Genomic DNA, 16,971 nt, shown 5'->3' with positions numbered 1-16,971 from the left:
GGACTTCCACAAAAGCCTTTGATAATCATGACCATAACTTTCCAGAGTAGCTCTTTGGTGTGACTAGTCTGAGAATGACGGTGTATCTGACCTGTAAAAAACAAAACAAACCTTCACAGTCTCATCTGATCAACCTCATTAAAGGCTATCCAAATCAAGACTCCGTTTCATCCTCACTCACTGTCTCTTGATGCAAATCGCACATGCTAAATATATCAGTGCTTGTTGATGTCAGCCTGTAATGCATAATGCATGACGCTTGGTTGAACGGATGGTTTTGTTTGTTTTTTGTTGTTGTTTATAAAGTTGTACGGTACTTCAGCCAGCAGTTTTACTGTGTTATCTACATAATGATGGGTGTTCTTATGAAAAATAGTGTTTGCACTACATATAGATCTTTGTGCGATATAATTGCAACCCTAAAGAGAAAATATTTTATTTGAAGTTCCAGGGGCAACCTGTACTAGTGCCTAATTACGTCTTTTGAAATTCATGTCCCTCAGGCTGTGAGCCAATCCCGGTGCAGTACCTTCTGTGGGGAGATCCTGAGCCTATCGCCGCCGTGGTCTTCGCCTGCCTTGGCCTGCTCGCCACCACCTTCGTCACTTTAGTCTTCATCAGGTTCCACGACACACCGGTGGTGAAGTCCTCCAGCAGGGAGCTGTGCTTCATCATCCTGGCTGGCATCTGTTTGGGGTATCTGTGCACGTTCTGCCTCATTGCCAAGCCGCATCTGGCATACTGCTATTTGCAGAGGTTAGGCATCGGACTTTCTCCTGCCATGAGCTACTCAGCCCTGGTCACCAAGACCAACCGCATCGCTCGCATCCTTGCGGGCAGTAAGAAGAAGATCTGCACCAAGAAGCCTCGTTTCATGAGCGCATGTGCCCAACTGGTCATCGCCTTCATCCTGATCCTGATTCAGCTGGGCATCATCGTGGCGCTCTTCATCATGGAACCTCCACAAGTGATCTACGACTATCCGTCCATACGCGAGGTGCACCTCATCTGCAACACCACAACGCTCGGAGTGGTGGCGCCGTTGGGCTACAACGGGCTGCTCATCCTCAGCTGCACCTTCTACGCCTTTAAGACCCGCAATGTCCCCGCCAATTTCAACGAGGCCAAATACATCGCTTTCACTATGTACACCACCTGTATTATCTGGCTGGCTTTCGTGCCAATTTATTTCGGTTCAAACTACAAGATAATCACCATGTGTTTCTCCGTTAGCCTTAGCGCCACTACTGCGCTGTGCTGCATGTTTGTGCCCAAAGTCTACATCATGTTGGCCAAACCTGAGAGGAACGTACGCAGTGCTTTTACCACGTCGACAGTTGTGAGGATGCACGTGGGTGACGGGAAAGCTGCCTCGGCCGCTAGCCGGTCTAGCAGCTTGGCTAACCTGTTCAGACGGCGAGGTTCTGGCACAGACACAGTCAGGTCAGTATTGGAGCAGTGTTATTTTAGTATTATTTATATATATTTCCAGTTCTCATTTTCTTCTTCTTTTTTTTTTTTTTTTTTTTTGTTATATGCATTTGATATTTTTATTTTTCATATATTACTATTTAGGTGTTTTTATTTCAGTTTTAGCCTTATTTTTATTTATTTCCTGTTAGTAATTTTAATGATTCAACCTACTTTCAGCTAGTTGCCAAGGCTATATTTCTAGTTTATGTTCTTCGTCTAATATTTTATTTTATTTTATTTACCAAAAATGTTTAGAATAGTTTTAGTTATTAATAATCCTGCAGGTTACAAAAAAATGCTTGGTCATAATGACAAACTTGAATTTTTTTTATTATTATTATTCAGCTCTCTAAAGTGAGTATTGACATCTTACTTTTTCCTTTATGTTTTGAAACTCTTTGGTTTAATTGGATTTTCACTGAATGAATTTAAGAATAATGAGGCATGACGTGTCAATTATTTTTTATGTCAGTTTTGAAAATCCTTATTTTTTCCTCTTTATAATAAGATGATGTGCAGTCACTGCTCTCAAATGCAGAAGCCGCTTCTGACAAAAATAAATAATTAAAGCTCACATTAAATCTGTTTATCTCTCAGTAATGCCTGCCAAAGGTTTGCTTTTGAGGATGAAAATGAGTTTAGACTGAAAATGAATCAACTCCCCAACTGAGCATATTTTAGAGCACATTAAAAAAAAAAGCCAATATTCCCCTCGAAAGAGAAAAAGAGCCCCAACCAATTACCCTGTCTGCCAGTGAATCATTCCTGGAGCAACTTCGGAGTTTCGTGCATGTGGGTCGATGGGTCCCCAGGTGCATTAGGAGAACTGAAGTTAGAGATTTCCTGTCTGACATACAGGACTGGATGAGGGTGGTAATTGCACTTGGAATGGATGGATTTGGATAGATAATGGTAGGGTCAGTTCTCTCTTGCCTTTAGCTGTAATGTTACACACTAACAAGGGCATAGTACATAAATTCAGTCTCAGTTTCTCAGTTTTGGGAAGGTCATTAGTTGCTTAACCTGATATATGCTAGCTTGTCCTGTTGTGTTTTTTCCATGACTATTAAGTCACCTACTATCATCACACAGAGGCACAAGACCCTTTATTCATTCTTATTACATAAAAACACACTGGAGATTAACATTTACCAACAATTTATACATTATGTTAAATTGTATTTGTATTAAAAAAATAAAAATAAAAATGTGTATATACACTGCCCTGCCAAGTCACTGTTTGGATTTAAACAGGCAGATACTTAAGAGTCTTAGTATTGTCACTCTTGCATTGTCAATACAAGATCTTGACCAAAAATCGATGCACCTCTTGATGAAAATAAATGTTCTAATGTTATTTCCATCAAGAGGTGAATCAATTTTTGGTCAAGATCTTGTATTGACAATGCAAGAGTCGAGCACTCTGTAAAATCTATTCCAGCACTTCCCAAAGACTTTCATTAAATTTAAGGTCTGGACTCAGAGGTGCCAATTCAAGTGTGAAAATGATTTGTCATTCTCCCTCTGAATCATTCTTTCACAATTTGAGCCTGATGAATCTTGGCTTTGTCGTCCTGGAGTATGGCCATAATGTGTCTTCCTACATGGTTGTTTAAGAAATGAAAAGCTACACACTCCATCAATTATGGTTAAAGGTCACCCAAAAATGAAATTTCTGTCATTAAGGTTGAACCACTGTAGTCACGTTGACTATTTTAACAATGTTTTTACTACTTTTCTTGACCTTGTGGTAATTTCGTTGCTTTCTACTGACGATAAAAAAAACTCTCAGATTTCATCAAAAATATTTTAATTTGTGAACGAAGGTCTTATGAATTTGGAACGACATGAGGCTGAGTACTTAACCCTCTGGAGTCTGAGGCTGATTTGGGGCCTCGTTTTCACCGGACTATTGAAGATTAGTCTGGTGACACACCGCAACAGACTTTTTAAAATGGTGGTTGAATCAAAATGCTGCATGAACTCAACCAATCAGCATGTTCAGCACCCAAGTCCCACCCCTGAAAGTTCCGGAACTTTGAAAAAGTAGTACCTCGTGAGCAGGGACTTTTTGAGAGGAGAATTTTAACCCGAACTTTATTTAGACCCTGGTTCCTTTAGATGAAACACACCGAGTGCCACCCCAAAGTCCCTAGTTCCTTGGGGAAGTTTCTGCGGTGGAAACGGGGCTAATGTTACGAAACAACGAGAATACTTTTTGTGTCCTGTGACGCAGAGAAGGCAGTTCAGCGCTTCTGTGGTTATGTCCGAACGGCAGCTCAGTATTGGCCGACTCCTGTATCAGCATCACACGTATGCACCGTAGAACCTGGAAGCACTGCAATGTAAATAGCGTATGAGAGGAGGGACAAAATTGTTGAATAAAGTCATTATTTTTGTTTTGTTTTGGCGCACTAAAAGTATTCTCGTCACTTCATAACATTAATCTTGAACCACTGTAGTCACGTTGACTATTTTAACAATGTTTTACTGCTTTTCTGGACCTTGAATGTTGTAATATCATTGATAGGATAAAAAAGATTTCATCAAAAATATCTTAATTTGTGTTCCGGAGATGAACTAAGGTCTTACAGGTTTGGAACTACATGAGGGTGAGCAATTAATGACAGAAATTTCATTTTTGGTTGAACTAACCCTTTAAAAGAATGGTTGCCAAACATAAAACATACTAAAAACATAATTGCTTTTATTTTTATTTGCAGACTTGATCAAATATTTTATTTTGATATATATATATATATATATATATATATCATATTATTTTATGTATAATTAATCATTTAAATACACATTGCTGTTTTTTTCCACAGTTCCAATGGCAAAACTGTGACCTGGGCACAGAATGAGAGAACTTACAGGCCAAACCTGTGGAAGCGGATCTCAATCCACATTAAGAAAAAGGAAGAGGCCAACCAGACGGCCATTATTAAGCCCTTCTCAAAGGGCTGTGATCGGCCGCCAGACACCGGGGTGAAGCTGGCATACGACGGGTCTCAGAAAAACCAGCGCTACCCTGTAGCCTACCACCCCCGGACCCCTTCTCCGCTGCCGACCGTGTGTCAGCGACCTCCGCTGCAGCGATGCGAAGTGGAAGAGCGTGATGAAGAGCGTACGGCAGTGGTGACTATACCCTCATATCTGACGGAGCGCTTGCATCATGGCGGCCCGCCCCAGACCTCCATCATGGATCAGATCAGCTGTGTGGTCAGTCGGTTCACGGCGAACATCAGTGAGCTCAACAGCATGATGTTGCCCGGGTCACCGCCGGGAGCAGCCGTGAACACCACCGCCCCGGTCGCTAGACCCTGCTCCCCCTCTTTCCGTCTCCACCCGCAAGAAAGGCCGCATCCCACCACCGTCACCACTTACGCAGATGTGGTGGCCGTAGCAAACACCAACCCTCGTTCCGCGGTCGGCATCACCGGGGGCATCATTGCCGGTGGGAGTAGCAGGGCTTCACCGGCCAGCCTTTTTGACAGCACCTACGACTCCTCGTGTGCGGTCAGGACAACTGATTTTGAGGATCTGGGCGCCTTGACGCCACCTTCTCCATTCAGAGACTCCTCCGTGGACTCGATCAGCGAGTCTCCCACATCGCCAGCCTCGGAGCTGCCGTTGTGTGAGCCCTGCTCCCCGATATATGACCAGCTGATGCTTCGGCACTACAGCCAGAGCTCCTCTTCACTCTGAGAGATTATTTGGAGCACAGGAAGGAGACTGAGAGGCAACTACTGAGAGTGTGCATCTGCTTAGATTGCAAAACCCAGCTGTAAATGTCAAGGAGTGTAAACTCTTAATATAGAAGCACTCGCTGAGGACGTTTTATGGTGCTTGGAATCCAGCCCGTCCTCAAAATCCCGAACTGCGTAGGGAAAGGCACTTCACCAAACTGCTTTTCAGATAATTAAGGATGTACTTGACATGCTCTCATGCACCAAAGCGCTCTGACAAAGTTTATGGTCCTTCTTGGCAAGACGCTACTGATGTTGGTCAGTCTGTAGACTGGAAGATTTAATTACATTCCAATGACGTCAATCCGCACAGGTATGTAAAATAACAAAACTCCTGCTCCAGTTGATGTCATTTTTATCTCTCCTGTTGCCTGTCAGCAAGATGCCTGAACGTCTTGCACGGTTCTTCACATACAATGGAAGTAAAAGTGTTTGAATGTAGGACCAAGTTGAGCCTTTGAGCGCAAAGCAGTTTGTTTAAATATTGGTCATTTTCTTTATTACCCTAGCTTAGAGATTGCATGTTGTGCCACTTTATATAACTCATAAAAATAATATCTATTATTATATTTTTCATAATAAATCAAATAGAAGGAATGTAAGGGCAAGTTTATTTAGATACTGAAGAAATCTGACACTTTAACATAGCATTGTCTTTCAGATGACTGAATTTATTAATTTACATAAACATGTCCCAGTATTACTTGAAGAATTCAGTGAATAATCACTTTAATTTGAGACATGGAATTTGAAATTTGAGGAAATGACGCAAACTAATAGGAAATACAAGAAAATTTAACTATTTACACTACCATTTTAGGGTTTGGGGTCAGTAAGGGTTTTCCTTTAAGGAAATCAATACTTTTATTATGCAAGGATGCATTCAACTATCTATCTTAAGTGACATTAATGACTTTTACATTGTTGCGAAAAAAATAAAAAATCTGTTTTAAGTAAATACTGTTATTTTTAGCTTTCTGTCCTGAAAAAAATGTATCATGGTTTTATAAATATTAAGCAGCACAACTGTTTTCAACTTTATTTATAATAAGAAATGTTTATTATAATGATTTCTGGAGGATCATGTGACACTAAAGACTGGAGTAATGGCTGCTGAAAATTCAGCTTTGGCATCACTGGAATAAATTACATTTTAAAATAATATTATTATTTTAAAGGTGCTCTAAGCGATGTCACGCGTTTTTAGGCCAAAACATTTTTTGTCACAAACAGCAAACATCTCCTCACTATCCGCTAACTGCCTGTCCCCTGAACACACTGTAAAAAAACGCGGTCTCTGTAGTCGCCACAAGCTCCAAAAATGGCAACAAAAACTACCTGGTGCAGCCTGGACCACGAAACATAATAAACACGCTCCAGCCAATAACCGACAAGAATGATTTTAAATGCGCGTTCATGACTGTTTCAGGAAGCATGGAGGGGAGGGGGAGGAGGAGGAGGAGGGAGGGTCTAGCTAGCCTCTGTTTTGTTTGACAATGTCAACAGGAAGTTACTCCACCCAGGATTGCTTAGAGCACCTTTAAATTGTAATAATATTTCACAATATTACTGTATTTTTGATCAGATAAATGTAGCCTCGGTAAGCATAAGAGACTTCTTTCAAAAACATTAAAAAATTCTTACTGACCCTAAATTTTGAACAGTAATGCAGGTTAAGTGATTTATACATAAAGCAATATATATGAATACAGGGCCTATTACAACAAATATAATTACATGATTTGCAAATCATTTCATTTTTTTATTCCACTCAGGCTTATGTTATAAATACATAAATACAGTAGATGAGCCAAAAACAAATTGTCATTACACTGTGGACATGATTCTTAAACAGGGCATTACAGTTTTGTTAATAAACCACATTAAAGTCTCCCATTAAAGATAAGATTTTTTGTATGAACTTTATGAAATAATTTAAGCTAAAATGCTCAGACTTAGTAGGAATGCACATTGTACCTACCAACAGACATCTATTCTTTTAATCAATGTGCAATATTCTTCTTGAATAGGTGTAATGTAATAAGGTCATGTTTGCATGCAGAACAGTGCCATTAGCTAAAACAAGTGCTCAATGTTCTTTTGAGAACTTTTGTACATTTTCTAAAAGTCTTTTGCATTTTTCGCTCTTTGCCTTTTCTGACAAGATGTTCATAGAATGTAGATTTCGACCGTGTGTGTGATGTATTTTTCTACTAAATATTTGTGCTGATTCAATATGATGGTCATAGTGGATTAAGCTTTGTGACAGTGGGACGAATGTAGCTTGCAATATTTCTGTTACTTGGAGGTTTTATTTATGATGTGGACAAGTCTTTTTTTATTTCTCTTCAAAGTGTATGAAAATATTGGTTTTACCTGAGTGTTATTAAAGGAGGCTCAATTACAAATGTTTCTCTCTTTTTTAATTTAATCATTTAAAAAAAAAAATATTCAGGGTGAATACTTGGAATATTGAGGTATTTGGAGATGCTGTGCTCCAAGGCTGGAGTTTGCGTGGTTGTGTTATTTTCACAGTTTCCATGATTAAGTGTGGAATGCAGTTCCACCCCCTCTTTCGTCTCTTCCTTTATGTACTTCTCTCTCTCTTTATGTGGACAGTACATACTAGATAGATAGATAGATAGATAGATAGATAGATAGATAGATAGATAGATAGATAGATAGATAGATAGATAGATAGATAGATAGATAGATAGATAGATAGATAGATAGATAGATAGATAGATAGATAGATAGATCGAGTTTGATGGATAGATAGATAGACAGATAGATTTTGATTGATAGATAGACAGACAGATAGATATAGTTTGATAGATGGATTTAGATAGGTAGACAGGTAGACAGACACAGATAGATAGATAGATAGATAGATAGATAGATAGATAGATAGATAGATAGATAGATAGATAGATAGATAGATAGAGTTTGATGGATAGATAGATAGATAGATAGATAGATAGATAGATAGATAGATAGATAGATAGATAGATAGATAGATAGATAGATAGATAGATAGATAGATAGAGTTTGATGGATAGATAGAGTTTGATGGATAGAGAGATAGAGTTTGATGGATAGATAGATAGATAGATAGATAGATAGATAGATAGATAGATAGATAGATAGATAGATAGATAGATAGATAGATAGATAGATAGATAGATAGATAGATAGATTTTGATTGATAGATAGATTTTGATTGATAGATAGACAGATAGTTTGATAGATGGATTTAGATAGATAGATAGATAGATAGATAGATAGATAGATAGATAGATAGATAGATAGATAGATAGATAGATAGATAGATAGATAGATAGATAGATAGATAGATAGATAGATAGATTTAGTTTTGATAGATAGACAGCCAGACATAGATAGATAGATAGATAGATAGATAGATAGATAGATAGATAGATAGATAGATAGATAGATAGATAGATAGATAGATAGATAGATAGATAGATAGATAGATAGACAGACAGACAGACAGACAGACAGACAGACAGACAGACAGACAGACAGACAGACAGATTTATTTCCTCTTGAGTAAACGTTGAATGACAGGAAATCTTGCCCACATGAGCAAACAGAGCTTGTCTGACAGCTGGTCACAAGTTTCTCCACGCCCTGGGCGGTGCCAGTTTAAGTTCAATGACAGATGACTAGGTAGTGTGATAAACTCCGGACACACACGTCCTCAGCGATGCATAGCAATCAGAAAGAGCATTTATACAAAATCCTTGTCATTGGTGATTTGGGAGTAGGGAAGACCAGCATCATCAAACGCTATGTGCATCAGACGTACTCCACTAACTACAGAGCGACTATCGGGGTGGATTTTGCGCTCAAAGTTCTCAACTGGGACTCAGAGACGGTCCGGCTGCAGCTGTGGGACATCGCAGGTAAGAGAAAGTAGGCTGCAGCACTAAGGAGACACATCCGTGTCAGCATTTATTAAACACTTAAATGTGAGAAAAGTGCATTGTTTTGAAGTACCTAACAACTTAACTCACGTGATGGAGTTTATTCTGTTTACTCACTAAATATTAATGTAACATAACGTACTTCAAAACAGTCACTGTTACTACAATAAAACTTTGAGAGGTTAGCCTGTCTGTAAATAAATAAATAAATGCACACACACATACATACTATGAAAGCGTCTTATACATCATTGTACAATGCAATAATAGGCTATTAGTAATTTTAATGGAAAATAATTGAATAGTTTTTGTACAATATTGAGTACACTTATTGGATAAAATATTATTTTTAAATATATTGTTAAGTTTTTTTTATTATTTGTAATATTTATTTATTAAGCATAATTTTAAACCATTGTTTAAATATTTTATAAGTAGGCATGGGCAAGGCGCCTATATTGATGGAAAAATTCCCTGCGTGACAATTCCACTTGTTTAGAATTTATAGCCTAAAACTTTTTTCGTTGTTTATTTTTCCTTATTTAATAGCTTAAATATACAATTTGATATTTTGTTGACAGTCTGTACAATTAGGAACTTTAAAATAAATCCACTAAAATGTAGGCCTATAGTTTTACCGTAAATAAACTAGTTGTTTTGGCTGTGGTTGTGGTTACGTGGAACACTGATCCGTAAAACCTTAGTGCAGCTCAATTTCAATATCAGATTAGTCCATTACGGCTTAACGACGTTAAATGTAATGTTAGTTGATCTTATTCTGCAGCAAAATACGCGCCTACCCAAACCAGAAGTCTATGTTCCCTTCTATGTTTATCGTCCCCCTCACGTGCCAGGCACGCGCAGCTTAAAGAACTCGTTTTCCGCGTGCCTGCATGGAAAGGTCTCATGTGAGAGAGATTGAGAGATAAAGCACGCGGATGACATTGCGGGAACATCTCTGTAAGCAAACTACGGGTAAGTGTACTTCCAACACTTAAGCTACTGCTGAGAGATGAGATGAGAGTCAAACATGGAAACCCAATGTAGGCTTTCAAAAAAAAAGTTTAAGTCCTTATTCCACCAAAATACCATAGTACAATTAGGCTATTCTTATTACTGTTAAACCATAATATATTAAAAAGTCAGTCAGTATATGAAGCTTTTACAATTCTGTCATTGTGTTTGTTTGCACCACTCTAGTTGCAGTAGCAATAACCATAGTAACAACTGTATATATGTTCATGGTACATTTTTGGAAATAAAATCGCACACTTATCCAAAACAACAACAAACACTTTTGTGAGAAAGTCTACCTTCCTTAAGGTAACTGTGGTAGCAGTAACAGCAGCACATGACTTAAGATAAGTAAATGAATGGCAATGCATTGTTAAACTAATAGATTAAACTCATTCTAAACTGGATGAATTAAAGGTTTGTTCTTCATTATTAATGTCGCAGTAGGACTAACTTTATGTTATACTGATCTTCCTGACATGATTCAGCAGTCATACATACAGTCATAAACTCCTTGTGAGCTTCATAAACTTCTCATTGCTGCCCAGGAAGTCATCTGATATACAATTTCATGAAGTGAAACATGCCGAGTTCATTGTTAGTGACTAATAGCTTTCTCTGAAAGCACGCGCGTTTTGCCAAGTTGTCAAGTTAGGTGACGGTTACAATTTAGCAATGGGAATTCTGCACTGTTTCATCAAATTTCAATCAGTGATAGCAATAAGAACGGCACGTCTGAAAACTCCAATTTTCAAGTGCAAATGACTTCACAAACGCATTAAGCAAAGGCAAGATTTATTTTAGTCTCGATCAATGTTTTAGATTATAATCCACTGTTGATAATTCACTGCTATTGTTGTACAACACCTGTGTAATATCTCAAAAGCCCGTATGGATTAACAAAACCAGTAGTGTTTCGTGGTCCATCAAGTGTGAAGCAGACTGCTGTCAAACCTGTGGAGATCAACACGCACCTCCTGATTCTAATTTTGAATAAATAACAGAACAACCTGAAAGAAACAGCTGTCCTAGGGAATGTTGTGTAATGTTGGCAGCCGAGAAGAGTGGCTGCATTCAGAGTCGGACAAGAGAAACGCGCACAGATGGAATGTGCCATTAGCTGGAAAAATCAGTAGTAATGAGCATATTCGATGAATAAGAAGAACAAGAAAGTTTGCTGTGGATACTGCTCAGAACGATACACATTGCTGGAAATTACACAATGAATTTTATAAAGTCATGTGTTTTTGTTCAGTAGATTCAATATACTAAACATAATCATGCCAAATTTATCTTGGCACAGGGTTTTTCTTAGAATTTGAGAGTATCTGGCAAGTAATGCTAAAATATCTCACTGATTTCAAATGTTTGGGGTTAGTAAGATTTAAAAAAAAAAAATAGAAATAATTACGATTATTCAGCAAGGACGCATTAATTATTTAAAATTGACAGTAAAGATCAGCAAAAGAGCAGCAAATCAGCATATCAGAATGATTTCTGAAGGATCACTTGACACTGAAGACTGGAGTGATGATGCTGAAAATACAGCTTTGCCATCACAGGAATAAACTAGATAAAAAAAAGTTTGTCGAGACAAACTTTAAGTTGGCTTGAAAAAGCCGGTCCAGAAAGTTTGAAGCAGTTTTAAAAGTTTTCAGTTTGAAAGTTTCAGTTTTAGTTTAGTAATTTTGATAGAGTACTCTGTGTGGTTGCTAAGTTTTTGCTATGTGGTTGCTAGGGTACTCTGAGTGGTTGCTAAGATGTTATGTGGTTGTTAGGGTGTTGCTATGCGGTTGCTAGGGTACGCGGGATGGTTGCTAAAGTATTTTGGGTGGTTGCTAGGGTGTTGCTATGCGGTTGCTAAGGTACTCGGGGTATGTTGCTAGGATGTTGCTATGCGGTTGCTAAGGTACTCAGGGTGGTCGCTATGGTGTTGCTATGTGGTTGCTAGGATACTCGGGGTGGTCGCTAAGGTGTTGCTATGCGGTTGCTAGGGTACTCTGGGTGGTTGCTAAAATGTTGCTATGTGGTTGCTAGGGTACTCGGTGTGGTTGATAGGGTGTTGCTAGATTTAGTTTGATAGATAGATAGATAGATAGATAGATAGATAGATAGATAGATAGATAGATAGATAGATAGATAGATAGATAGATAGATGAGTTTGAGTTTGAATGAGTTTCAATTGATTAGAAATAGTACATAGAATGGCACTTGAGTCTAATTGAGTTTTTGAGTCTAATGGGCTTCCGTAGTTTAAATTTGAATTTTGACAGTTGGAGTTTGAACAGTCTTGGCTCATTTGAACATTCCGCCAATGAAAGTCAATGGGATTTTTCCGAGCTTTAACAGTCTTTTTTAGGAAAACCGTAAGTCCGATCAGTTAGAAAAGATATACAGTAGCACACTAAGTCAGAACAGTCTGAAGATCTGACCTGAGTTTGTAGAGTTAAAGGAGGAGTTAGAGTTGGAAATTTTAGTCTCAGAAGAAAATAGCATAACAGTAAGTTGGCTTTTTCAAGCCAAATTAATTACATTTCAAATATATTAAAATATAAAATTTTGCTGTATTTTTGATCACATAAATGTAGTCTTGGTGAGACTTTAACATTAAAAAATCTTACCGACCCCAAACTTTCGAACAGGACTGTACATCTATGTTGCATTTGGCTGCTTGTGTTGTGCTTTTCCCAATTGTTTTTTCCCTTTTTTTTCCCTCTCCATCTGCACTGGAAGGTCAGGAGAGGTTCGGGAACATGACGCGGGTTTATTACCGGGAGGCCATGGGGGCGTTCATTGTTTTTGATGTTACCAGACCCACCACGTTTGAGGCAGTCTCCAAATGGAAGGAGGATCTGGACTCAAAATTAATACTTTCAAATGGCCAGAGTGTCGCCACAGTGCTCCTGGCCAATAAGTGCGACCAAAATAGAGACTTTCTGACTAATAACAGCCTGAAAATGGACCAGTACTGCAAGGACAATGGATTTGTGGGCTGGTTTGAGACATCCGCTAAGGTAAGGTATAACATTTTGCTATGATTTTAGATACAGCAACGACAGAGAATGTTTTTGTTTACGCTTACAAAAAAAAATGTATGGTATAGTGATGATTTTAGATGCTAATACCATACCATAATTGAAAATATGACATTGTACTATATTCATGTTTTCAAGAGACTGTTTTGGACATGGTATCAATACAATTTTGCATGTGTACTATGGTATTCTTTGGAGTGCCATGTAAATACCATGGTTTATGAATATATTAATCATTGTATACAATGTTAAATATCAAATACCATGGTTTTACCATCAGTTTACACCACGGTACCAGGGTACCACCACAGTAATAGCTTTTCACTTTTTCAATTCAACAGAAATGTTAGAATTTATATCGGTCCCTTTGGCACGAATAGCACGCAAAAGCACGTTTTTGTATTTGCAGGTGTATTTGTTGCCAACAATAAATGTTTTCCACTTTTGAAGATGTCAGGAGGGTTACCAACACACAAAGAGATTTTTTTTTAGGTTGCCATGTGATGTCGACATGGCAGCCACCATTAGCCGAGACCACCTTTATGTACAATAAAATAGCTTTTCTAGCCTGCTGACAGCAGACTAACAAGTATCTTTTGACAGAACTTGTATTGTCAGAACCTTTAGTGCTTGATTAAAGCTCTGATTGAAGCTTATTAATATTTGCACGCTAATTACACCTGCCACTCACATGCAGAGCGGTTGCCGAGGGAAACGGGAGAATGGACTTTTGGTACACTGGGGCCATCTCATTAAATCCAATTGAGATGTTTCAAAGGCATATATTTATTTATTTATTTCGTTTATTTTAGCACCTCTATCCATTCATCCTTAATGAAGAGTCCAATCAGTCTTAAATTAACCTCCAGCTATGAGCATTTTCATGGGTTTTAATAATTCATTACTGTTCCCAGGTCAAGGTCAATGGGAGATGAGATCAAACACAATCTCCTTCCCGAAATATCAAACCAAACATTTTAAAAGCTGGTTATCAAAAAAGTTTCATGTATGTTCTTTCTCTCTCTCCAAATTTAAGGAAAACCTCAACATTAACGAGGCTGCCAACTTCCTAGTGAAACACATAATTGCCAGTGAGAACGATATCCTGAAATCAGTGGTTCCAGATACCATCTCTCCTCAGCTCAACTCTGATAAAGAAATGACCTGTTCTGCATGTTTCAAACCTTGAGAGGAGGTGGCAACAAAGTATGGCAGCAGCATTGGACTGTAGAGGATGTAGATCTAAACATCAGAATCCCTCTGATTCCAGCACTATGGTCGACCAACGCAAGTCGCAACCACTAGCAAGATCTGTCTGTTAGTTACACCTGTCTACAGCATTAAACTACAGACACTTTGAGCTTGCACACAAAGTAAATGTATTCATGTTTGAAGCTGCACCTTATGTTTTTTTGTGAGTGAATTGAGTTTTTTTGTGTTATGTCTAACAAAAACCTGGGGAGTCCTGGACTAGCATGCTTGAATGCACAAGGTGAGAGAGGAGAACTTATTTCTGTCACACAGACAGATGGCTGAGTATGCTTTCAGAAGCAGGAGTGTTTCATCAGTATGTGCACCATAATACAGTTGTTGTTTCTGGTTCTTGTGGACTGTTTTAATAACCCCATCAAGACATTTTCAGAACCGATTTGCATCTGCATTTCAGCTAAATTCCTGTCTAAACTCACTAAAAAGTTTTAAAGACCCCATCAATCGCATCCTACTGAAACAGAAAGTTTAGGCAGGACATACTACAGGGCTTTTTCTTTTTGTTTCTTTAACTTAACTAAAGCAAATTTGCTTTTTTTTTTTTTATGTCGCAATAATGAACCAGGATTTACTATTTGCTAGTTGGTGGCAGATGGTATTTGTGGGAGGGACATTCTCACTCTAGAGTGCATTTGATTGGACAAAAATCTGTGTAGTGCAGGATGAGTCATCAATTTTTTTTGTCTTCAGATTTCTCATCAGAGGCAACTGCTCATTTCAAAAGCTAAAAGTTGGTTTTATTAAAGTCGGCCTGAAATGAAAATTCACCCTATTTATTTTCTAAATGCATGTTATTCATCTTATTGTTAACAATTCATCCATGAGTGTTTCATTTAAAAAAAAAAAACTGACTTCGTAATTTTTAATCAAAATGTCATAACGCGATTTTCCACTGAAACAACATTTTTTCAACCACTTACCCTGCTTAAACCCTGCCCCTTTCTTAAAATTGATTGAACACTTGCATTCAGCTCCGCCTTCATCCAATCAACAACCAATGGACAGAACCAAGTTCTATCCTTCTTTTTCTTTTTAAATAATCCATTGGATAATATACGTCACAATACAGAAAAAAAGATTTTCCGTTTTATCTCAACTTGAATGTTATAAGCTGGAAAACATGGACTTAAAGCTTATATTTTTTATTTATGTGGGGTGTTTAGACCAGTTCACTATGATATATATTCTGTAGTATGCTTATTTTACCATCCTTTATATTGACACTGTTAATGGACTGGCTGAGATAATACTATTTTATGAGATTTTTATTGTTTTAATTTATGGGATCTGAACTTGCATTCTGTAATACCATGTCTAGAGTGTTTACAATAAAGCTAAATGTCTATTAAATGTTTGCACAGAGTAGATTTTTCAAACTGTATCTCCTCATACACCCTGGCCCTTCTTATCTACTGCCATCCTTCCATTTCACTCCTTTTTCACTCTCTGCATCTCACATCTCTTCTTTGCAGTGATTCAGTGTATGACTCATTGACATTATATAAATCTCCCATGATTCCCTACATCACTATGTGCTTTATTCAAATCCTTTAATGTGTATATTGATCTACAGCCTTTCCATATCCATCTGCACCTGCTGCAAACACAGAGTTTTTATTCTCAGATAGTATTTGTCTATGTGGGAGGTGTTGTATTATTAGGGATTGTATTGTATCATTAAATAAGTGTTTGTGAGCCATTCTGTCGAGACGGTGTCAGTTGTTTCAAAGTATAAAGAAACACTTTGAATTATGAAAGTCTGTTTTGTTTTGTAAGGTTCTGCAGTATAATATAAAAAACATTTTTATGCTCTGTCAAATAATATAATGTCTACATTTAAAGCTGTAGAGTGAAATAAAATCTCTTGTTGACTGAATTTTCATTCTTACATGATTAGCATTATTAACATAAGAGTTATCATCACCAATTATATTTAAGTGCATGTACAACAACATAAACGTGATCTCTCAGGTGGAATAACTAGCTGAGGGAAGGTTAGACAAATTACAGCCTTGTAGTTATTTTCCCACCTATATTCAACTCTAGTGTTATCACCATGACAACTGCATGCCTTTTTTTTTTTCTTCTGCGTCCAAGCCTCTGAAGGCTGTACTTTTGTGTTTTGATTCTTTATAGAGCATGAGAAGGTACTTCATTCCTGGAAATTCTTACGAATGCCCAAAATTCAGAGAATTCAGAACACACAGGCTCAACTGATAATGGGCCAAGCACTCAATTTTTCTATAGTTCACCAAGTTTTGTTCAGAATGAGGATTGTAGCAAGCGCTGAGTTCATTTATTTGCCATGCAAGCAAGATGTTCATGGGTGAGGACACCAGCACTCTGAGAACCTTTGTGTCCTCCTAATGGACCACATGACTGCATCTGCTTTTCTCACAGGAATTGGATTTGACTACCACAGGTTTCTGGAAATCACACAGACTTGCTCATTGTCACATGAGTGCCATTACTTAGAACATA

General features: G+C 37.9%; 2 protein-coding genes across 2 annotated transcripts in view; both read left to right on the top strand.

Moving 5' to 3' along the window:
* grm5a (glutamate receptor, metabotropic 5a) overlaps positions 1 to 5,375 on the top strand; it is a 36,993-nt gene extending 31,618 nt beyond the window's left edge. Inside the window, exons 8-9 of the mRNA XM_067397946.1 lie at positions 504 to 1,443; positions 4,305 to 5,375. Coding sequence (XP_067254047.1) covers positions 504 to 1,443; positions 4,305 to 5,184 — 1,820 coding nt within the window. The 3' untranslated portion in view covers positions 5,185 to 5,375. The remainder of the gene's footprint in view (positions 1 to 503; positions 1,444 to 4,304) is intronic.
* Positions 5,376 to 8,891: 3,516 nt separating this feature from the next.
* On the top strand, positions 8,892 to 16,323 carry rab38b (RAB38b, member of RAS oncogene family). The gene is made up of 3 exons (XM_067399329.1): positions 8,892 to 9,151; positions 12,920 to 13,200; positions 14,258 to 16,323. The coding sequence occupies exons 1-3, from the start codon at positions 8,953 to 8,955 to the stop codon at positions 14,408 to 14,410; spliced, it is 633 nt and encodes a 210-aa protein (XP_067255430.1). The 5' UTR covers positions 8,892 to 8,952; the 3' UTR covers positions 14,411 to 16,323.
* Positions 16,324 to 16,971: the final 648 nt, after the last annotated feature.

Source organism: Chanodichthys erythropterus, chromosome 10 (assembly GCF_024489055.1).
Source record: "Chanodichthys erythropterus isolate Z2021 chromosome 10, ASM2448905v1, whole genome shotgun sequence".
NCBI classification, from domain to species: domain Eukaryota; kingdom Metazoa; phylum Chordata; class Actinopteri; order Cypriniformes; family Xenocyprididae; genus Chanodichthys; species Chanodichthys erythropterus.
Note: the sequence above shows the minus strand (reverse complement) of the source record. Positions and strands in the feature narration are given on the sequence as shown.